The sequence below is a fragment of the Carassius carassius genome, chromosome 43 (assembly GCF_963082965.1).
Source record: "Carassius carassius chromosome 43, fCarCar2.1, whole genome shotgun sequence".
Taxonomy (NCBI): domain Eukaryota; kingdom Metazoa; phylum Chordata; class Actinopteri; order Cypriniformes; family Cyprinidae; genus Carassius; species Carassius carassius.
In genome coordinates this window covers 22750834-22774174 of record NC_081797.1, presented here as the reverse complement: position 1 = coordinate 22774174, position 23341 = coordinate 22750834, and the positions used below count along the sequence as shown (strand labels likewise).

The window sequence follows — 23341 nt, the reverse complement described above, 5'->3', positions numbered from 1 at the left end:
GACTTATGAAAAAAAATGAAATGAGCTGATTGTTTTTTTTTTTTTTACAGTTGGGCTGATGTGAATTATTAGTAATTGTGAATCTTATGTGTTAAAAAAAAAAAGGAAAAGAGATGTAATGAGTATCTATTGTGATGAGTACTGATTGATGCCTGCAGGTGGCAGTAATGTATTGTATAAGATGAAGTGCATATTTCAGAGCAATTTACTTAACACCGAGGTGTGAAAATCTAGGCAGTAACATATTAATTAATTTAAATTACTGGATAACGTCAGAACCAAAGAGTTAAAAACACAACCCCATCACAATCTCACAACCCCGTTATGATCAAATAAGTAACGGGGTTGAGTTTGACGGGATTGTGATTTTTTTGCTCAAAATGGCCACTGCTCTACATGTAGTGAATGACAGGGGAGCACATGGCATGCCTGATTTTAAGAAATTGTGTATATTGTTGAAATAACAAAGATCATTTTTACAAGTAATAGTTTTCTATCTTTATTTGATGTAACAGGGTTGAGTCGTTAAGCTTGACAACAACAATATCACAATACAAATAAGTTATAATTATAAAAGATGGTGGTAACTTGCCCGTGTCTGCTCACAATGTTGGTCAGAAGACTTCAATGATGTCACTTCCTGTTATTGATGCCACATAAGGATCAGTTCATTATTTTTATGGGTGAGAATGATGTGCATAACGGGGTTGAGGGGTTACTGAGGGACGGTACTAAATAATGCAATTTTAATGAATAATCATGAACTTACTTAGAAAAAAATCATTAACAGCAAATAAACACAGATAGATATTTATGGGAAAGGCAAAATGTATGGACTTTTATTTTATTGTTCATATTCCAAATACACTTTCATAGAAGGCCACGAGGGACATGACAAAATAGGTGGTGTCAACTGAACAAAAACAAGATAATTTCTAATATAAAGATAAAATGTATATCATGTTTTCAAACTTTATTAAAGGAGACATTTCATTTGATACAAAAAACTTTTAAAAATAGATTTTGGTGACCCAATAGATAAAATACACGTGAAATGGTCAGAGGGAGTCAAATCGTACCGGTTTCGTGGAATGACTCACATAGCTCCGCCTTTGTGTGCTTCAACTAGGTCCTGTAGACTACTGTAAAGCTCTTCTCGCGCACTGTCTGCTATCACACGTTCTATTGTACAACACAGAAGCTCGTGGATCTGCAGTAATGTCTGGACGAGGTAAAGGCGGTAAAGGGCTCGGGAAAGGAGGCGCTAAGCGTCACCGTAAAGTTCTTCGGGATAACATCCAGGGCATCACCAAACCCGCCATCCGTCGTCTCGCTCGCCGCGGCGGGGTCAAGCGTATCTCCGGTCTGATCTACGAGGAGACCCGCGGTGTGCTGAAGGTGTTCCTGGAGAACGTGATCCGCGATGCCGTGACTTACACCGAGCACGCCAAGAGAAAGACCGTCACCGCCATGGACGTCGTGTACGCGCTGAAGCGACAGGGACGCACTCTGTACGGCTTCGGAGGATAAACACGCCCGTGTTAGCAGAAAACCACAAAGGCTCTTTTAAGAGCCACCCACGTTATCAAAAAGACTTCACTAATATCTTGTAAACGAATGATTATACACATACATAATCTGAACCAACTGTTAAATATCTATCGATTTGAGTTAATTTTATTGGTGTATCAACTTCTTTTAACCCATGTGATTTTGTCATATAAGGATTATCATTCATAATGATAAGCCTATGATGTGATAGAACAGTTTAAAACAGCTGGGGTAAGACATATAACATTTTAATGACTGCAGAAATGTGTTAATTCAGTAAACACATTATCTCACTGGTCATAATTGTAACATACCATAAAAAATATTTCAAGAGGTTACTTATAATTTGGATGTGTTAATATATGGGAACAAATTTGTGATTAAACGAGTTAATATTAAAGGAAAGCCGTGCTAATTTAATGTACAAAACAACAAAAATAGTTATTTTTTTCTTCTTTCTTAATCTGTGTGTGTTTATCACAGACATCTTGAGCGGGAAACTCATTCAGACCACTGATCTATTATATATGACATTTTTTGACTATTTTTTTTGGGCTTAAACAGGTTAATATTAAATGAAAGCCGTGTTAATTTATTGTGCAAAACAATTAACATATTTTGATTTATCTCCTTTCTTAATCGTTGTGTGTTTATCACACTTTTGAGCGGGAAAGTGAGACACAGAAGCGTGTGTGGGAGGAGACCGGAAGCATTCAGATTTAGAAGCCTGTGATTGGCTGATGTGTCTGTCTAGCCCCAGGATTTCTAACCAATGAAATATGTTTCTGTCATTCATTGTGCGAAAGACCCAATCAGGGAACAGCAGCCAGCCCTCTTAAATTAGCATGAGCATTCAATAAATCCCCAGTCCATGAGCTTAAACACTTATTGTGTTTGATCTACTCATCGTGAACTAACATGCCTGAACCAGCGAAGTCTGCTCCCAAGAAGGGCTCCAAGAAGGCCGTCACTAAGACCGCCGCTAAAGGAGGAAAGAAGCGCAGAAAGTCCAGGAAGGAGAGCTACGCTATCTACGTGTACAAAGTGCTGAAGCAGGTTCATCCTGACACCGGGATCTCTTCGAAGGCGATGGGGATCATGAACTCTTTCGTCAACGACATCTTCGAGCGCATCGCCGGTGAGTCGTCTCGTCTCGCTCACTACAACAAGCGCTCCACCATCACCTCGAGAGAGATCCAGACCGCCGTGCGTCTGCTGCTGCCCGGAGAGCTGGCCAAACACGCCGTGTCTGAGGGCACCAAGGCCGTCACCAAGTACACCAGCTCCAAGTAGAGCTCCGAACCGACTCCGAGACACAAAGGCTCTTTTAAGAGCCACCCATCTCATCACTTAAAGAGCTTGCAGTTTAATGGTTATTGGCTAGATCTTAAGTTTGCACATTTGGCGGATAAAACGTAGTAGCCCAGAGTGCAGTCTGGACGATGGGGCGGGGTGACATGTGTCGCCCCGCCCACCTCAGCGGTTATTGGTTTATGATTAAGATGAGCTTATTGGTGTACAGATGAGTGACGATTTTACAGCTTATTGGCATAGAGAATTATGACACTGTGAGCAGGATTGGAATGCGGAAGTAGACACTCAGATGAATACACTTTTAATATAAATTAAAAAGCGAATATAAATGTTTTTGCATTTATTGCTGCGTTTCCACAACATCCCGTATAAATACAGAGTTTTGGATTACGACGAACAGAAATAAATGGTCTAATTTACAATTACTCCCTCGGCATTACTCGCTGGTTTTTGAAAATGACACGGCAATATAATGCTAAGTATGGTTATGTAGATAGTCATGGAGTACCTTGATTTATATATTCAAATTATATATATATACATATATGTGTGTGTGTGTGTGTGTAACAAATTGTCACCAGTCTCTGAACGTCACCAATAATATACTGAACATTTCCTTAGCCCCTACGAAAATTTACCATGGTTCTGCTACAAAAACTATAGTTAAACTATGGTGTTTTTATAATTACAGCACATGGTAATTAATATGCCAACAAATATTTTTACTACAATAAATCCATGGTTACTTTTTGCAAGGAAGGAACTATACAGGTTCAAAAGAACTTGCCCCAAAACACTCGTCACTTTCTGTTATTTGTTTTCTGAACTGCACTACTGAAAACCTCATTAATCCTGAATTTATTTAGTTACCCGCTTCTATATAAAAACATAATACATTTAATCACCCCTTTAAACACTTTATAAAATCATTGGTAATTGAAATATTACACCGAATTGTCACAACTAAATTAAGAATTCATTATGAGCAATGCATAGCAAATGATGTTACCATCAAATATGAGAAACCTTAAAGAATGATAGACTGATGTAAATGACTGAAACCTGTTGTCATGCACGTGTTTGCCATAGCTTTTTTATTAAAACATTATAGACTGCAAAGTTTAACTTTAAATGACATTAATTAATACATCAAAACCAGTTGATCTCAGTTCATTCTCTATTTCCCTTCAATGAACACACAAATGTGTTTCATGCCGCAAAAAAAAAAAAAAAAACAGTCCTTGGAACAAAATCCTGTGTAAACAAAAGCCCAGAAGATCACCATGCCGGCCTCTTCCCTGTACCCTGGTGGGTTTGACTTGAAAAGGGCTCTGCACTGCAAGCATTCCCTGATGCTGTACATCCGTCTTAACTCGTTCTGGTAGACAGGAGGACAATTCTTCCAGTTGGCCACAACTTATAGTGTAAAGACAAAATACAGGAAAGATAATAATAATAATAAAAAAAGTTTAACAGCCTCATACTACAAAGTTCAATTGAAGAATGAGCATTAAACGGGGGGAAATCTTACTGTCTAGCCAGGCAAAGTGTGCCGCTTACCGGAAAACTTCTTGAGTGACCACATCCCTAAACCATGCTGTAGTGTGTCAGTAGGATATATTAGTTTACATTTCCACACATTCATTTTGCCATTAATTGTAATAATCCAGTGAGATATTTGTATATATTTGTATGCATGATCCACATGAAGATCTTTTACATTGAATATAAATTTTTCTGTCTTATATGGTGAACAAAATCCACATTAGATCGCAAACAGAAGTTCATTAAAACACTCGCTGCTGTCTGAAAATGAATTAAGATGAAATGTTTTTAAATGTCTTTGATGCTGATGTTAACTGATAGCTATATATGAAATAATCCACGGTGTTGACCAATATAGTACTTGTACATAATCCCAATTTCATATCTGAACAACCATGTAGCTGTAATAACTAAAATACCTCTGCATGTACACACATGTAATGATTAGTTCTTAATGAATGTATGTGCACAAATAACCTGCTTTGATGGACTGCCTGAAGACACTGTCTTTTGAATGGTGAAGTTCCTCCCCTCAGTGGTTGAGCTCTTAAAGAACAAATGTCAAGAGGTAGGTATCTTGCTAGATATAGTACAGAGTAATGTTTCATGTAACAACATTCAAACAGCTACATACATTTGCGGAGTGAAGCTGTCCAGGAGAACAGAACACCACCACCCCCTGATCATGTCATCCTGAAAAATAATAATAATAATATACACACAATAATCATGCTTGTCTATTCAAATAACTTGACAAATGTTATGGCATAACGTTAGCTCTGTAAAATCAAACCTAAGAACTAAAGCCATGTACAGAGTGTACTGTTACAATCCACAAAGAACAATAAAATGAGCAATTTATAACAATTATTAACAATAATTAATCAAATTGAACGTACCATGGATAAATAAGTGATCGAACATCGCATTTAATATTATAAGATATTTACACAACCACTTTTACTCACCTCATGCACGTGGAATAGCGTTATTACTCTGCTGCCGCAGTTGCCACCGTTCTGTTTATTTCAACGCAAACTGCCCCCTGCTGGCTCGGATCAAAATGTCAAAGGCGGGGGAAACAAATATGGGCGGGGCGACACCCCATCGTCCAGACTGCACTCTGGGGTTACTCGATAAAACCCGTTGTTATACACAGCAGTCCTATATCACGGTAGTAAAAGTCTTTGAGATAGTTATGTAAAAGACTTCAGTATTTGGGGTTTGAGCTCTTATCTGTATGTGACCAATGGGCTTGATCTGTTCTGTGTAATTCTATGATTCTGATGGCTTTGATTTTAATGCTTTTTGGGCAATTGAGCATATAAAATGTTACTTTAGTATTAAGCACAATGGAGTCTAAAATAAATGTACGTCATATTAAAAGTTTCGATCGATTGCGTCGTGATTACAACAGATTGCTGAATAAAATTTCCGATTAAACATTATTGAAAGGAGTGCTATTCAATACAGACTTGATTTGAAAGGAACATCAAGAGCAACCGTTTTTTATCAAAATTTGTGTGATTTTATACCTTTGTTATCTTGCCGTTATTTTATCATCTTTTGTACTTAATCGCGTGTTTTATTTGCAAATAAATGTATATTCGTTTTCTGCGTGTGTATCTTTTTTTTCAACATTAAAAGGAAAGCGTGGTAGAGAGGGGCGGGGCTTAGAGTTTTGAGGGGCTTGCGGTGATTGGTTTACAGCTGTGACAGATTCTGACCAATAGACGACGAGCACAGTTTCTTATAAACCGATCTGCAAACCACGACTCTAGCATTTCTGCGTTGATTTGCAGTATATACTCTACAACAGTATCTGAATAATGAGTGGCAGAGGTAAAACTGGAGGTAAGGCCAGAGCTAAGGCTAAGACTCGTTCCTCCAGAGCAGGACTTCAGTTCCCCGTCGGTCGTGTTCATAGGCTTCTCCGCAAAGGAAACTACGGCGAGCGCGTCGGTGCCGGTGCTCCGGTGTATCTGGCCGCTGTGCTCGAGTATCTGACGGCTGAGATCCTGGAGCTGGCTGGAAACGCAGCTCGGGACAACAAGAAGACCCGTATCATCCCCCGTCACCTGCAACTGGCGGTGCGCAACGACGAGGAGCTCAACAAACTCCTGGGCGGAGTCACCATCGCTCAGGGCGGCGTGCTGCCCAACATCCAGGCCGTGCTGCTGCCCAAGAAGACCGAGAAACCCGCCAAAACCAAGTGAACACGAGAGGACACACCACTCACAAAGGCTCTTTTCAGAGCCACACACTTCCTCTTTAAGAGCAGTTTGACATGATACATTTGTACCTCTTTATTTCGTTTACATGTTTATCTAAAGAACACACGAGTGCTGTGCTAATAGAGCGAATTGGTACGATTTATATTTAGTCCTGTAACAGACCCAGACAGCAAGCAGTTTCGTCCCAGAACCGGTGTTCTGTCCATTTGTCCTATCTCGTCAGATTTTCCTACCGTAGCGCAAAATTTTAGCCATATCTATCGATATATCCTACCTCATCGAAAAATCCTACTGCTTCGCTCCTGTGACTATACGTAAAGTAACTTTATCGAAGATTCTTATTAGGCAATGGTATAGGCTATTTTCAGTGCCAAGAACATCATCAGATTGTCCTACAACTATAAAATAAACATGTAGGATGATTTTACAGTGCAAAATACCTCATCAGATTGCCCTACCACTGTACAATAAACTTGTAGGATGGTTTTACAGTGCAAAATACCTCATCAGATTGCCCTACCACTGTACAATAAACTTGTAGGATGGTTTTACAGTGCAAAATACCTCATCAGATTGCCCTACCACTGTACAATAAACTTGTAGGATGGTTTTACAGTGCAAAATACCTTATTAAAATAAACAGGATGATTTTCCAGCGCAAAATACCTCATCAGATTGTCCTACCACTATAAAATGAACGTTTAGGATGATTTTACAGCGAAACAATCCTTATTAAAATAAACCTAACCCAAATTATTACACATTTTTTTCAGTGGACTTCCTTCATTTACAAATTCTCTTCCCTGATCTGAGAGAATTCTCTGGGGACAGCCATGTCTATAAATAAGGGAACAGAAATGTCTTACAACTTCAGCTACTGTCTTTGCTTTTAAAGGAAAGGCCTCAACCCACTCTGAGAAGTAGTCTGTAGCTGTTAGGATCAATTGAAAGCCTTCTGCAGGTTTGGGTAATGAACCAGTTAAATCAATTCCAACAAGCTCCCAAACCACAGAAACCTATAAAATTCAAAGTAAGTTTAGTGTGTCTGTGTATGTATTTATATATGTGTGTGTGTGTTTATATATATATATATATATATAATCAAAATGTTACTAGGTCAAAGACAAAAGTTTACAAAAGTAGTCTAATATACATAGAAAGCACATTAAATTAAAGTAAAGTTTCAACTTTAAAAAATGTAAATATGTTGGGAAAATAAAATGTCAAAATGTGGGTGAAATAATGTTCCATTGTAGAACAACATATGCTCCCATCCAGAAGTCCTCTCTTTCAGGGAAGACCTTGCATTTTCCAACATGACAATGCCAGACCACATACTGCATCAATTACAACATCATGGCTGTGTAGAAGAAGGATCTGGGTACTGAAATGGCCTGCCTGCAGTCCAGATCTTTCACTCATAGAAAACATTTGGTTCATCATAAAGAGGAAGATGCGACAAAGAAGACCTAAGACAGTTGAGCAGCTTTAAGCCTGTATTAGACAAGAATGGGACAACATTCCTATTCCTAAACTTAAGCAACTTGTCTCCTCAGTCCCCAGACTTTTGCAGACTGTTATAAATAGAAGAGGGGATGCTACACGGTCAGGGTATATTCTGGCAAACCATTTACCAATCACGTTTCTCAATCGGCGTTTCTCAATTTTCTTTCAATAAATAAATTATATAAATAAATAACAATATCATATTTTGGATTTAGGTTTTAGAACAGCTTTGATTAAAGGATTTGATCCACTTCAAACGTTGACTACTGTATAAACACACACACACACACATACATACATACAAAGAAAATAAGTAGTTAGAATATAAATATTTAGAATATAGAAAGAAAATGTTTTCTTTATGAAAAACAGAGAGCAGGTAGAGGGTCAAGTGTTTTCTTTATTTAAATGCAAACATGTTAACAAATATGTACAGAATTATGTGAAGTTACATATTTACATTATTTTTACAGTTACATTGTGTGACACAGGTAAGTAGTAGTTTTCAGATGTGAATGGGTGGGGGGTATTTTCTTGACGTCATCAATACAAAGTCACAGTAAGCATAGACTATAGAGTGATGTATCATTCCTGAATCCTGATATGAATCAGTCTTTGAAAGACCCATTAATATAGACAATTCAGTGTCAAATTATTAAACACAGACACTTGAATTTATTCCTGAATGAATCTGAATCTCTGAAGAATAGATTGAATAAAAGGCTTCTTTATTAACACAGTGACTTACCGACATCTAGTGGAGATATTACTTTCATAAGTATCATAAAGTAGACCTATCATTTCATTTTGTCATTACATATTTCTGTGTTAAAAATGTTGTATTAAACAATCTAATTTCATTATACAGTTGTAATTGCTATGTAAAGGCATGTCTGATCAGCATTAAACTGTAAACAGGCCTAATACATCTAAAGCAGCTTCAGACACAGCTTCTATCTCTGAAGGCTTAATTAATACTGATTTAATTGGTAACAGCCTATTGTCATATTACATCTATTCTAATTTAACATTATCATTTAAGAATTTAACATAAAGGATGACATACATACAAACCCGATTCCAAAAAAGTTTGGACGCTGTACAAATTGTGAGTAAAAAAGGAATGGAATCATTTACAAATCTCATAAACTTATATTTTATTCACAATAGAATATAGATAATATATTAAACATTTGAAAGTGAGACATTTTGAAATATCATGCCAAATATTGGCTCATTTTGGATTTCATGAGAGCTACACATTACAAAACCATACTGGATGCCTGTGATCTTCTGGCCCTTAAACGGCACTGCATCACATACAGGAATGATACTGTAATGGAAATCACAACATGAGCTCAGGAATACTTCCAGAAAACATTGTCGTGAACACAATCCACCGTGCCATTCGCCGTTGACGGCTAAAACTCTACAGGTCAAAAAAGAAGCCATATCTAAACATGATCCAGAAGCGCAGGTGTTTTCTCTGGGATAAGGCTCATTTAAAATGGACTGTGGCAAAGTGGAAAACTGTTCTATGTTCAGACAAATCAAAATGTGAAGTTCTTTTTGGAAAACTGGGACGCCATGTCATCCGGACTAAAGAGGACAAGGACAACCCAAGTTGTTATCAGCGCTCAGTTCAGAAGCCTGCATCTCTGATGGTATGGGGTTGTATGAGTGCATGTGGCATGGGCAGCTTACACATCTGGAAAGGCACCATCAATGGTGAAAGATATATCCAAGTTCTAGAACAACATATGCTCCCATCCAGATGTCGTCTCTTTCAGTGAAAGACCTTGCATTTTCCAACATGACAATGCCAGACCACATACTGCATCAATTACAACATCATGGCTGCGTAGAAGAAGGATCCAGGTACTGAAATGGCCTGCCTGCAGTCCAGATCTTTTTTGTCGCGTCATAAAGAGGAAGACCTAATTGAGCGACTAAAAGCCTGCATTAGACAAGAATGGGACAACATTACTATTCCTAAACTTGAGCAACTTGTCTCCTCAGTCCCCAGACATTTGTAGACTGTTATAAAAAGAAGAGGGGATGCCACACACTGGTAAACATGGCCTTGTCCCAACTTTTTTGAGATGTGTTGATGCTATGAAATTTAAAATCAACTTATTTTTCCCTTAAAATTATACCTTTTCTCAGTTTAAACATTGATATGTCATCTATGTTGTATTCTGAAAAAAATTTAGACATTTCAAACTTCCACATCATTGCATTCTGTTTTTATTCACAATGTCCCAACTTTTTTGGAATCAGGCTTTATATTTAGGCCTAATTCGACATTCTGTTTAAATGGTTAATAAAAATGGTTTGCCCCTAATGGGAAAGAACATTTCTGACACTGATAGAATCATTTCTGGTAAGTGCAGGTTTGAAGTAAATTAATTTTATTTTTCAGATTTCCAAATTAAATTACAAAAACGATTGGGGTGAGACCCTGATTCTATGCTGATTCTTCCCCAAAACAACAGTCTTCTTTAGGCTATTCATTTATTTTATGTGACAATTAAGAATAAAAAAAATTCTGCTGGCAGAATTTGGAAGAATATAAATCATTAAAGCACAAGAATCTGCAATTATCTTTAGACTATCAATACATAGTTGCTGAATATAATTTTTCACTTGCTGCCTTTCCAACCTAAAAAAATAGGCAGCAGAATTCTGCTCACTTGCTTCCAATTCAGACGAGATCTGATAAAGCCATGGATTTACAGTAGGCCTACTAAATTACTTTAACACTGATACTACATAAGCAATTGATAACTGAAGAACGGCACACAGCAGTAGATTAGCTGATGCTAGGATTAGACATAACACAAGGAATAAATTATTATTATTTTTTTTTGTACAGATTGCAATGTAACTGTTAAAATAATGTAAATATGTAACTTCGTAGTTCTGTGCATATGTGTTTACATGTGCACTACTTTATGTAAGTGTGTATTGCTATAGATCGTAAATTTCAAAGTACATCTGTGCAATAAAGGTGTTCTATTCTATAAATTCACTATAATGAAAGTGTGTAATATATTTAGCTGATACAATAATTGTCAGTTAAAATACTATTACAAACATTATTACAGTATGTCAACCATTGCCTTTTTAATTACATTGTTACCTTTAAAATTGTTATATTGCAAAGCTAAATATATATTAAATGCAATACATGCATCTTCAAGAAACATCTAAAAACACATCTCTTTCATCTTTGATCCTCGAACTCTAGCACTGTCTATTCTAATTATATATATATATTTTTTGTTTATTCTAACTGCTTGTTTTTCCTCCAACACTAGCTTTCTGTATTTTTTTTAACTCTCTCTATTTGTTTCTTTGTGTATGTATTTATGTATGTGTGTTGTGTATATACTGTATATATATATTATATCGTGTTATATTGTTATTGGACATACTATGCATGTGATCCCTAAAACAATCGTGTTCTTTATGCCCGCGATGGATACGCGGAAGTGACGCATATTGGATAGTCTACAGTATTATAATGTTCAGATATAATTGTTTTGGCTCTGCTTTAACACTGGGTTTTGTTATAGGCATAAACTATAAATATTTGATTGAAATTTGTCTATTAAAATCTGTTTGCATGAACTTTAACTTTGAAATATTTTAAATGTTGCCCCGCCTTTTACTTCTCAAACCTCATATTTTCTATGATATAGTGCTGAGAAAACACGGAGGAACATTGTGCTTCGCGAGTTACCCATCGTGTGTTGGTAGAGGCGTGTACCACAGATTGCTTTACCGATTGAGAAACGTGATTGGTAAACGGTTTGCCAGAATATACCCTGACCCTACACAGTGGTAAACATGGCCTTGTCCCAACTTTTTTGAGATGTGTTGATGCCATGAAATTTAAAATCATTTTTTTCCCCCTTAAAATAATACATTTTCTCAGTTCAAACTTTTGATATGTCATCTATGTTGTATTCTGAATAAATGATTGAAATTTGAAACTTCCACATCATTGCATTCTGTTTTTATTAACAATTTGTAAAAGTGTCCCAACTTTTTTGGAATCGGGTTTCTAACAACCCTTTAGGTTGAATTTGAGTGCAAATCTACGAAGGTTCTGCCTTTTGGATCTATCATAACCTGATGGGTACGATCCCACTGACAGGAGATTACACAGTGATTCACTTATCTTCCATACCTGTATATAAAATAAAAAAAAGCACAAACAGAGAAAAGAGTAGCCTGAAAAAAGAATGTTTAGTGGAAGTCAGTTTAATGTTTTGTGTGATATGAAAAAAAAAAAAAAATGCAAAAATGTCACTAGCATAAGCTGCATAGGCTTTTTAAATTTAGTCATCTGAATAAACAATTGTAGGCTACATGGAACAATATTGCACAAGTTCCCAGCATTCACTGCTGCTTGAAAACATTTTGTGTTCATTATTAAAATATTAGAATTGTTTTAAATTTTACTATCTTAATTTATGCTGCTGCTGTTGTCACTGTCAGTTAGCTGTCATGTGGATCGGAGTTCATATTTTTACTGATTTAAAATTTATTGATCCTCACCATGGTTGAGAATCGTGTGCTTATGTACATCTCATTGCAAAATGCTTGTGCTTTTAAGCTTAAATGCTTGTCTTCATTTACAAGATACAAGTACTATGTAGAAGGCTTTGAACAATTTACTTTATTTTTATCTTTATAAGAAAAAAAGGATTATTATAGATGTTAAGCAGTGCAAAATTCTATGTGTCTTTGGTTGTTTAACACCTTTATAAAAAATTAAGTAGATTGACTTTTATCCAGATTATATGTGTATATATTTCGTTTGCTAGTGAATTTAATTTGATTGAGTTCAATAGGTTGTCTATTTATTTATTTATGTTAGGTCAACAGTTTGTTTGATTTTGCAGTGTAACTATAATGGAGAAGTTATTTTTTACATCAAAAATTTTTGAAATGGTTTACTAATCAGATTATCATATAACCTTACATATAGCCTAACTTTTCAATGAAAAATGATAACAAAGATGATCCCTGGTGCTAGCTGGTTACGTAATGTGACAATCATTCTCATTACTACTAGCTGTCTTGGTATAATCAATACTAACAGAAATAGTCAAAAACTTACCTTACATGAAGAAATCCACGCGCGAGTAGTAAAAAATTATGGGCGTGTTGTTCAGCGTGACAAAAATGACGCAATATCGATGTGCGCATGCGCTGTAAGCCCTTGTAGGAAAATCTGACTGGTAGGATAAAATATCAGGACACCGGCCCACATCTGGCCTGCGTGGATCTCATGCTAAAGCGACTTACAAATTAAGACAATGGAAGCAATCAAAATCAACAAAAGCGCAATAATGCACAAGTGCTATAACAAGTTTCAGTTAGATTAATGCAGCACATATATGTTTGCAATAGCAACAAATAAAACGGATAGAATGAAAAAAGAATAGAGCAAGCTAGTGTTCAAGGTCTTTTTTGTTTTTGTTAATTGCTTAATAAATGAAAAGAAAACAATACAAAAAGATTAGAAAGCTAGTTAGATTTTGTATATATTTTTTTAAGAATAGAGTTAGAATAGAAGGTAAAATAAAGACGGAAGAGATGTGTTTTTAGATTTTTTATTATTTTGTACTATGTACTCAATTCAAGTGTTAGTGGAGCAACACAAAATGATCCTCAAATGAAAAAAAAACATGTGTCACTGCAATAAGGAAGATAAGTGAACATTTTAAAACATTTATGGTAACATTCTCCACCCCACTGTCACGTGTAGCGTAAATTACATCTGACTAACATCGGCCTTTTGATGATCATATATGTAAAAGGAAACTAAAAAGGGTCATTGACTGGAGAACTTTTGAGCGGGAAACGCAGATGCCGCTGTCTGTTTGAAAACAGGAAACGCACTGTCATTGGCCGCCTCACGCTGTGACGTAAACACAATAGCCAATGAAATGCCGCCGATGACGCACCGCCCAATCCTGCAGGAGAGATTAAAAATCCCCTGTAAAAGTGTCTAAACATTCTGTTGAAGAGAACGAGACAGGAAACTCGAGGAAATGGCAAGAACCAAGCAGACGGCTCGTAAATCCACCGGAGGCAAAGCCCCGAGGAAGCAGCTCGCCACCAAAGCCGCCCGTAAGAGCGCTCCAGCCACCGGCGGCGTCAAGAAGCCTCACCGCTACAGGCCCGGCACCGTGGCTCTGCGAGAGATCCGTCGCTACCAGAAGTCCACCGAGCTGCTGATCCGCAAGCTGCCCTTCCAGCGTCTGGTGCGAGAGATCGCTCAGGACTTCAAGACGGACCTGCGCTTCCAGAGCTCCGCCGTCATGGCCCTGCAGGAGGCCAGCGAGGCTTATCTGGTCGGTCTGTTCGAGGACACCAATCTGTGCGCCATCCACGCCAAGAGAGTCACCATCATGCCCAAAGACATCCAGCTGGCCCGCCGCATCCGCGGAGAGCGCGCTTAAACGCCTGACTTCACAAGTCTCGAAACCCTACAAGGCTCTTTTAAGAGCCACCTCAATTTGTCTAACAAAAAGCAATTACCTGAATTTCTGTAAAACATGCTCGGTGCACACTTTTTTTGTATCTTCTAGTTAAAAATTTCAACCGTAATAATCTCAAATTTATCAAAACATGTCTTATTTACTAGATGATCTTCTATAGTCATTTTACAGGAATTGCCCCGTTTGATCTTTCCCGAGGGAAGCAACTGACTCACATGATGAGATCTCTCAGAATAACACTACAGCGAAGAGACATCAGAGGAGCAGGAACATGTATATGAAGAGTTCAGACGCAAAAGCCTCTAAGTGCCATCTAAAATTTGGTTGGCTTGGGTTGAGTCATTTTACTTTAATGGCAATGTTCAGGTCCTTTTCCAGGCTATTAAAGTGAAATAACTGAACATAAATATAGGAGCCTGATAAAAATCCTAATTTTAGATGAAAATTTCAGATGGCACTTAGAGGCTTTTGCATCTGAACTCTTTATATATATATATCATGACATCAGAATCATAATGTATACTTTATTTGCCATTGTTTTCAACAACTCTAGCTCCTTACAACAAAATTAAAGAAAACAAACATAAGTGAAATTGAGATAAAAATATAAGTTACATGTAGATGGAGTAACACACATATACATTATATATATATATGTAAAGAAAAAAATGTCAGCTTTACTTTTAGGAATGCCATATCGACCCTGGCAAAAAACGGTGGGGACATGTCCCACCCGCAAATTACGCCTACGGATGTAAATATGAGAAACAATCTTAAACGGGTGTTTTGGCCCATATTTTAAATTTTAGGGACATTTTCTAGGCTCCATCGCGCAGTAAGTTGCTGCCCTGCCCCATATTAGTCATCCATCGACTGTATGAAATGGCAGATGATCCACAGAGGTCTGGGGTGGGGCAAGTGCAGCAAATGCGTTAATTTTAACGCATTATTTTTCTCCATATTTAATTAATCTAATGAACGTATTAAATAACCAGCCCTAAGACTGCCTAGTGTGAGTACACCCTAATTATTCTCCCACATCCCGCACACACACACACACACACACACACACACACACACACACACACACAGAGTCTCTACACACCCAAGTGTTGTCCCGCACTCTGGTGCGATCGGTGCCGTGATTGTGCAGGTCTCTTATAGGAAGGTGCCTGTTATAATATTATGATTGAGGCTCTGGACTCTGAGCATAACTTGTTTTTCTAAAACTATAAAATATTTTCTATAAAAAACGTTAATGTCCTGGCAGTGACAAATGGCTTGTTTTAGATTTAATTGCATTAATGTTATAAGTTGAGATTTGACAATGTGATCAATCACAGACAATGCGATTAATCGCAATTTCGCGATTAATCATGCCATTCGCCGTTGCCAGGTAAAACTCTATAGGTCAAAAAAGAAGCCATATCTAAACATGATCCAGAAGTGCAGGCAGAAGCACACTGCAAAAAGAGATGTGTCAAAAAACAACACATGTGACTGTGTAGATAGCATTTTGACACATGTTGTGTAGATTTTAGCACACAATGTGTACTTTTTTTTTTTTTCTCCCGCTCTGGATAATTTGACACCATACATGTGTTATTTACTGATGGGAAAACATTTGTGTTGGCAAAGGAAATAAATACACATATTTTATCTGGTAGATATGAAACGCTGTACAATTAATAAAAATCATGACGAAAAACAAATATATTATTACCAATTTTATATCGAATTTACGAGATTAACGGCTGTTTCTGTGTCGCCCAATCACATCATACGCCACTGTCTTTTTGAAACGCTGTTTCCGTCCGCCCTTTTTACTTAGTCACTATGCGTGGGAATAACGATGCAGTTAGACATGGAGACCGATGTAAGTATTTTTGTATTATTTTGTGGCGTTTACATTTCTCGACGAGCTGTTAATAATAATAAAAAATCTTCCGATATGTATAAGCTAAGTTTGTAATGAGTCTATGTTAACTGTTGGCCTAAGTTACATCGAGTTTTGAAAAAGAAATAGTGAGGAACAAAACCATATTTCAATATTGAACGTTATTTGGCAATAAATGGCTCTCCGTAGGTTATTTATTTAACATATTGCTAGAATGATATTGCATGTTGGGATGCAAACAGCGCGCTTTTCAGCGCCTCCCGCTTTTTTTAAGTCAGTTTGGGTGACCTGGGTCTGATTATTATTTCACAAAGTCATCTGAAGCCATTCCATAGCTTAGTGTGAGGTACAAAAGTCTATTTACATCATTAAATTAAAGTTTACGGAAACTCGTTTTCCCTCCTCTGCGACTGTCAATCATTCTCAATTCAGAATTCAAACAGCGCGCGCGCCTCGTCCGGTTACAGCAGGATGCACGGTAAAACTTTCTCCAATATGATATTCACATTATAATGCTTGATCTGTAGATAAAAGGCTTTGGATTTGCATAAATGACTTTATTTTGTGTATATTGTGCTTGTTGCTGTTTTTAAATGACTCGCTACCGCGTGCCTGTTAACGTTAGATCACACACATCACGTGGACTATGAATCGGCATCAAACGCACAATAACTGGAATTTAAAACTGTGAAGAAACAAATGATCAATAAACTGTTGGACAGATATAACGTTACACTAGGATTTGTGCGCTCCACATTTCTTCCCTTTGTGCCGTGAACTTTAAAATGCACATTTGTGCAGCGCAGCGCTTAACACTGACTCCATGTTGCTGTGAGCACATTATTCTGACCCGCGATGCCGTTAAATGTTAGCAGATATTTCAATCGTTGCTGCGTCAGCGTCGCCGCCATTTTACATTAACGTTAGCTACTAATGCATTCACGAGAGGGAACAAGCAATGGCTGCTTCTGGACTAGAGGGTGACACATTTTCGGTATTCCCGCAGAGCGCGGGAGTCAATTTCACTGTTGGTAACGTGGTGAACTGGCTAGTTAACATTATCCTCCAGACAGCGACGGACAACGTCTTTTTCTCATGCTTTTTCTTTCTCTCTTTTTCGCCGGGTGGCGCGCGAGCACAGCGAGTTTCTGAACTTTTCACAACTAGAGCTGAAACAACTAACGTTAACCGATTAAAATCGATTATTAAAATAGTTGTCAACTAATTTAGTCATCGATTAATTGCTAAATAACTTTTATTTGCCGTAAGCGGCTCATTTAGTGCATATTTTAAATCTGCGGTGACCAAAGTGTGGCAGTAATGAGCCACCGGAGGGTTTACTCAGCCAGTACAACAGGAGAAGTAGCGAATAGCCAATAGTTGGCCTTGTTTTATGTCACGTGCTTCCCGCACAGCGTCTCTGCAGCATTTCAGCGAGACATAAGTGTATTGATATTTATTCACACACAGCACACTATACATAAAGAGTAAATATCATATCCCACCTTTTCTCTTTTTCCCCAGGACCTTGCTCTTGAATCTGAAACTGTCAAAGTACTGGCTACTCTGTTTAAACATGAAAAAGAGTGCTCAAGAAAAATTTACACTGTTAACAGTGCTGAACATCTCATTAATACAGCCATGTCAGAGCAACCAGGTTTTGCTTTTCACAGAGTTCAAAAACACAATAGTGATTTCAAAGAGTTTGTTGATGTTTACAGAAACGTAGAAATCCAGAACTTTAACAGATTTCAAATATTCATAACAAGCGCAGAAGCACCACACCACCAAACAAATGCTGGAGAGGCCTGTCAAATACAGGTATTTTGTTTTGAAACTGTAAATTTGCATTGTTGTGTGTTGTTTAGGGCTCTGTTAGGACTGGGCAGTAGGATTTGAATTTCATGTCACTGTATTGTTCCATGTACCAAGTAATGTTAACCTTAAATTAATGCAACTCCAATGCAATAAGTAACATACCATGTTTGCCCTCTGTCAACATGTTTGTCTTTCAACATATTATTAGTTGCTTTACATTCAATTGAATTAAAGGGGCACAAAACATAAATATCTGGGCTCTACTGAACATAATAGTATTTTTATGGTAAAAGTCACCTCCATTTCCCTCTGCTTTCATAAATATAGCATGTTCCAGTGCCAGATGAACCGGGAGGCCTGCAGTCTTTACTTCAGAGCAAAAAACCAGAGATACTTGAGGAACACAAAAGAACAGGAACACTTACAATTGAGTCCAGGAGACATCTTGTCAAAGTATGCATAAGTCAGTTGGTGGAGAAGCATGGATTGTAAGTATATAAACTCAGCACTGTGTAAACTAGCCTATATAAACTCGACACTGAAGCTAAAATGGCAACATTTCTGGCCTGATTGGAATTAAGTATCTGTGGATTTTTCTCTTCTCTGTCCCCCTACAGTTACCCACCAAGTGCTGAAAAGCTTGCCCTTGCAAAGGGTATAATCACAACTTTCCCATCCTTGAGGGTTCATATTGACGGCAATGGAGATGGATTTGTAAGTAAAAGGCCAAAACAACAGCCAAATTTGTGTTTAAAACTCTGGAAGTAAATGTTTTGCAGGTGTCTTTTGTCATCCCTTGACAGTTGTCAAGTAGCATATAATGTGTCTTGATAAAAAAATGTACTTTGTTATATTTACAGTTATGTCATTAGACTGTTTATGTAGGTGCTCAATTTTGTTCTCATGTCTTCAGGAGCATTTTTATGATCCATCGTCTCATTCTGGCTTCTTGGAGATGAGGCTGCGTAACATTCGGCGAAAGCTTGAAGCAGGTCAGCGGCGTTACATGCAACTAACGATTATTTTCATAGTCGATTAATCTCCCCATTATTTTCTCGATTAATTAACTAGTTTGATCAATAAAATGGTGAAAAAATGTATATCATTGTTTGCCAATGCCCCAGATTTTGTCCTCAAATGCCTTTTGTCCACACACCAAATATTTAGTTCATTGTGGAGTAAATAGAGGAGTAAATCTGAAAATATTCAAGTTTATAAGCTACAATAAGAAGTTTTATGTATTTTACTAACAAAAAAATACACAAACCAATTAATCGATTATCAACAAAGTTGGCAATTAATTTACTGTTAAGGTCAACAACAATTGATTAATTGTTGCAGCCCTAGACACAGCAGCAAGATCGGAGCAGGACCAGGGGGAGAGCAGTGGGACCGGTGAGTGGATCACCCTGACGAAACGACTCAGGCCCTCTGCAGAGAACATTCCTTCAATCAAATCCGCAATGGAGAATACATACACCAGGCGCAGATCGTGGATAGCAAAGGCATCTCCTACATTGACTGAAATCTTCAACGAATACCCACGCTTCTTGGATATGCCAAGTTTGGTAGGTTTCTCATTGTAAAAGATCTGATACTCTTAGTAACACTGTTGACTTAGAATATATTCTGAAGAAGTCTCTTTTTTTTCTCTTTTTTTTAAGATCGATATCGAGTTTGGCAAAATAACAGATGGAAAGACAGACCAGTTCATCAGAAAATGGGAAGCAACCATCATTCCAAAGCTGAGAGCAGTGGCTGCCTTGGAAAAAGGTGGTGTTGCTTCACTTACGGAGGGGATGGATGACCAGACAGATGGTGTATGTGGTGGTGTGTGTGTGTATGTGTGTAATGATATGGCATGCAATGTCTAAAAGGTATTAAAAATACTGAGCAGGTCTTGAAAAAGTCTTGAAAAGGTATTAAAATTAACTTCAAGATTCCTGCATATACCCTGATGTAGGAACCCTTGCTTTATTTCCTACTTACCAATAATATTAATTAGTCCTTTATCAGTGTAATCCATGTTGGTAATACGCTGATTATGGATAAGCACCTCATACATAGCCTGGTTAAAACCAGACTCATTTACTTTGTAAATATAGTCTGGGGACTCATGATTGGGGAAACATTTCCAACGGTAACATCATGATGGGGGTATACTTTAGGTTAACTTTGAAATGATTGGTTCAGCCTAACCAATCACATTGATCAGGGATTCCGAACATTACTTCCTACTTTACCTACATTTTACAAACTTGACAATAAACAGCATCAACGGTCAGTATGTAGACCTACCTTTGCTGTACATAAATGTACACATTCTTCCGACTGCAATTTCTGATGCATTGCTACAACTGTACTACCAGAGCCTGTCTGGGGTCTGATGGGAACTTGGTGAATGATGGTGTTCCAGAATAGTTTCTCTCTGAAAGGAGATCTAGGTGGGTGTGGCTAGGCTACCTCATACAGCCCCAGTTCAACTCGGTTTAACTCAGTTTTTGAACCCCAGTTTAAAAACACATGATCTAATCCTTTTAATCCTACTTGGAAATATTTGTTGTAGCTTTAATCTGTTTTCATTTAATTTTCAGATGAAAAGTGCTACACTATGCTGGTTCTTCTGACACATCTTCTGCCACCAATGCCCGGAAGTCGCTGCAGTGTGAAGTCAGCAATAACATTCCTGATTGATTTTGTACCGGTATGTTTCGTAATGATGTCTGTAAGAGCCAACGAAATACTAGGTATGGTGGCCCTGCAATTTATGACAACACATGCAGATAGACAAAACACACGCAACTTAAGAAAACATCATCAATTTGACAACATATGCACAGCATTTAGAAATTGCGCTGCAAATTCATGCGTTGTCATAAATTGCAGGTCGTTTGCATCCGACGTCGGCCGTAACTAGGTAATTATTAAATAATTTATTTAAAAAGAAAAGTTAAAATATTTATGATTTTATTACAATTAATAAAATGTGTAAATACCGGTAGTACAAAATGTATAACACTGTTTTTATGACTTTTGAATTTGATATTTTCTACATACACATTTAAAGGGTAATCTTGTCTTACTTACAAGTGGTAACTTACAGAAGAATAATTACTCAAAAATGTTAACTAATGCAGTATAGCATACACATTTAGACTTCTTTATGCTGCTTTTTCAACTCTTAAATTGCATCTTTTTTATCTTCTTTAAGCCTGGAACCAGTATTGCATCCCTCTACGATAACTCCGAGATGGCATCAAGGACCCAGCCACAGCTGATCTGCATCGGCAGTCTGAAAAGCCCAACACGACAATACATCATCACTGCAAGGAACGACCAGGTGGCCATTCCTCTAAATGATGGCCTGACGTGTGCAGTTGACAAGCTATTCAAGCTTTACTGGGTGTGCAACTTGACATATCCACCACAGCTGAGCTCTGTCTTCACCTTCTTCGAATATATCTATGATGTGACCATCTCAACCAAGAAAGCCAAGGTACTTGAAATCCTTTCAAAGCTTCAGGCTGCGCATTAAATAACACCACAATGTACGTGTCCAAAGTGCAGACAATTGATATCTACAGAAGTAAGGAGAGTCATTTGGCATCTCCGTGAAATTCATGCCTTATCAGATGGACAGGACATGACCATTATCTGCAGCCAAGATGGTTGCCCAAGACCGTATCATAACTTCAATTCATTCGCCAAACATCTTCATAGAGACCACCAGTCCACAACAACATTCATGGACGTGACATTTCAACCTAATGACCACAGTTTATCAGTTGCATGTGAGACTGGGACATCTAGTACTGTGGAAACATCAGACTATGTTCCAGTTCAAACTGCCATTCCTAGTGAAACTGTTGCCTCTTTTGTGGCAAAGATATACCGTTCATCAAATACAACTTTAATGGATGTAGCAAAAACTATCTCTTGTACACAAGAGGTGCTAGAGAGGACTGTTGATAATCTTAAACAGTCAACAACTACATTGTTGAATAATCTGCAGGTACCACTTTGCAGTGAGTCTGTCCGGTCATTAATGGGTGAGTTTGAAGCTGCTAAACTACTGTTTAAAGATGTAGACACACCTTACAAAATGAGTAAATACTTTGAAGAGAAATTTGATCTTGTGAAGCCGAAGGAAATCTTTATTGGACATAGAACAGACACAGCAAGAAAACAGGGACAATTAAAACAAGTTTTGGCAGCAGACACGTGTCAATATGTGTCAGTAATTGAGACTATTAAATTTCTGTTCAGTAATGACCAGATGCAAAAAGTTTACCTTCAGGGTAAGAAGCAAACCGAAGGGAAAATGCACAATTATTGTAATGGGACTCATTTTACATCTCACCCATTGTTTGGAACATGTCCTCAAGCACTCCAAATACAGTTGTATTTTGATGACCTGGAAACAACTAACCCTTTAGGCTCAAAAACTAAAATCCATAAAATGGGTGCTGTTTATTTTAGTTTAACAAATCTGCCACCGCAATATAGTTCTTCACTTTCAAATATTCACTTATGTCTTTTGTTTAATTCTATGGACAGAGAGGTATATGGATTTGGTAAAATTTTGGAACCACTGCTAGAGGAAGTTAGACTACTTGAAAGGTTGGGTGTTGCAGTAGACATGCAAGGACAAAGACATCAACTTTATGGAACAATCTGTGTTTTGACTGCTGACAATTTAGCTATCCATTCCCTCTGTGGTTATTTGGAAAGCTTTTCAGCCAACAAGTTTTGTCACTTCTGCCTGATTGACAAAACGACTGCGCAGACTGTTTTTGACGAAGATAAAGTAGAAAAGCGCACCAGAGAAAACTATGAGCAGCATGTGCTACGTAATGATCCATCTGCAACTGGAGTTAAAGAGGACTCATGTTTAAACAAGCTGCACTATTTCCATGTCACTGAGAACACATGCGTTGATATTATGCATGATATCCTTG

General features: G+C 37.6%; 4 protein-coding genes across 4 annotated transcripts in view; all 4 read left to right on the top strand.

Annotated features, from left to right (window-relative positions):
- Positions 1-23341, top strand: part of LOC132125334 (histone H2B) — a 471182-nt gene that overhangs the window by 400527 nt on the left and 47314 nt on the right. The window lies entirely within an intron of this gene.
- On the top strand, positions 1219-14771 carry LOC132125345 (histone H3-like). Its single transcript, XM_059536724.1, has 3 exons — positions 1219-1511; positions 6541-6562; positions 14216-14771. The coding sequence occupies exons 1-3, from the start codon at positions 1219-1221 to the stop codon at positions 14627-14629; spliced, it is 729 nt and encodes a 242-aa protein (XP_059392707.1). The 3' UTR covers positions 14630-14771.
- On the top strand, positions 2442-2890 carry LOC132124737 (histone H2B). The gene has a single exon (XM_059535891.1). It carries the CDS (start codon positions 2470-2472, stop codon positions 2842-2844), a length of 375 nt encoding a protein of 124 aa, XP_059391874.1. The 5' UTR covers positions 2442-2469; the 3' UTR covers positions 2845-2890.
- LOC132125332 (histone H2A-like) lies at positions 6230-6832 on the top strand. The gene has a single exon (XM_059536710.1). It carries the CDS (start codon positions 6240-6242, stop codon positions 6624-6626), a length of 387 nt encoding a protein of 128 aa, XP_059392693.1. The 5' UTR covers positions 6230-6239; the 3' UTR covers positions 6627-6832.

Excerpts from the sequence above, each read along its gene's own strand:
- LOC132125345 (XM_059536724.1), top strand. The coding sequence starts at position 1,219 with ATGTCTGGACGAGGTAAAGGCGGTAAAGGGCTCGGGAAAGGAGGCGCT. Across the intron at positions 1,512-6,540 it reads AAGCGACAGGGACGCACTCT|TCACCATCGCTCAGGGCGGC; the intron begins GTACGGCTTCGG and ends TCCTGGGCGGAG. Across the intron at positions 6,563-14,215 it reads ACCATCGCTCAGGGCGGCGT|GAAATGGCAAGAACCAAGCA; the intron begins GCTGCCCAACAT and ends AGGAAACTCGAG.
- LOC132124737 (XM_059535891.1), top strand. The coding sequence starts at position 2,470 with ATGCCTGAACCAGCGAAGTCTGCTCCCAAGAAGGGCTCCAAGAAGGCC.
- LOC132125332 (XM_059536710.1), top strand. The coding sequence starts at position 6,240 with ATGAGTGGCAGAGGTAAAACTGGAGGTAAGGCCAGAGCTAAGGCTAAG.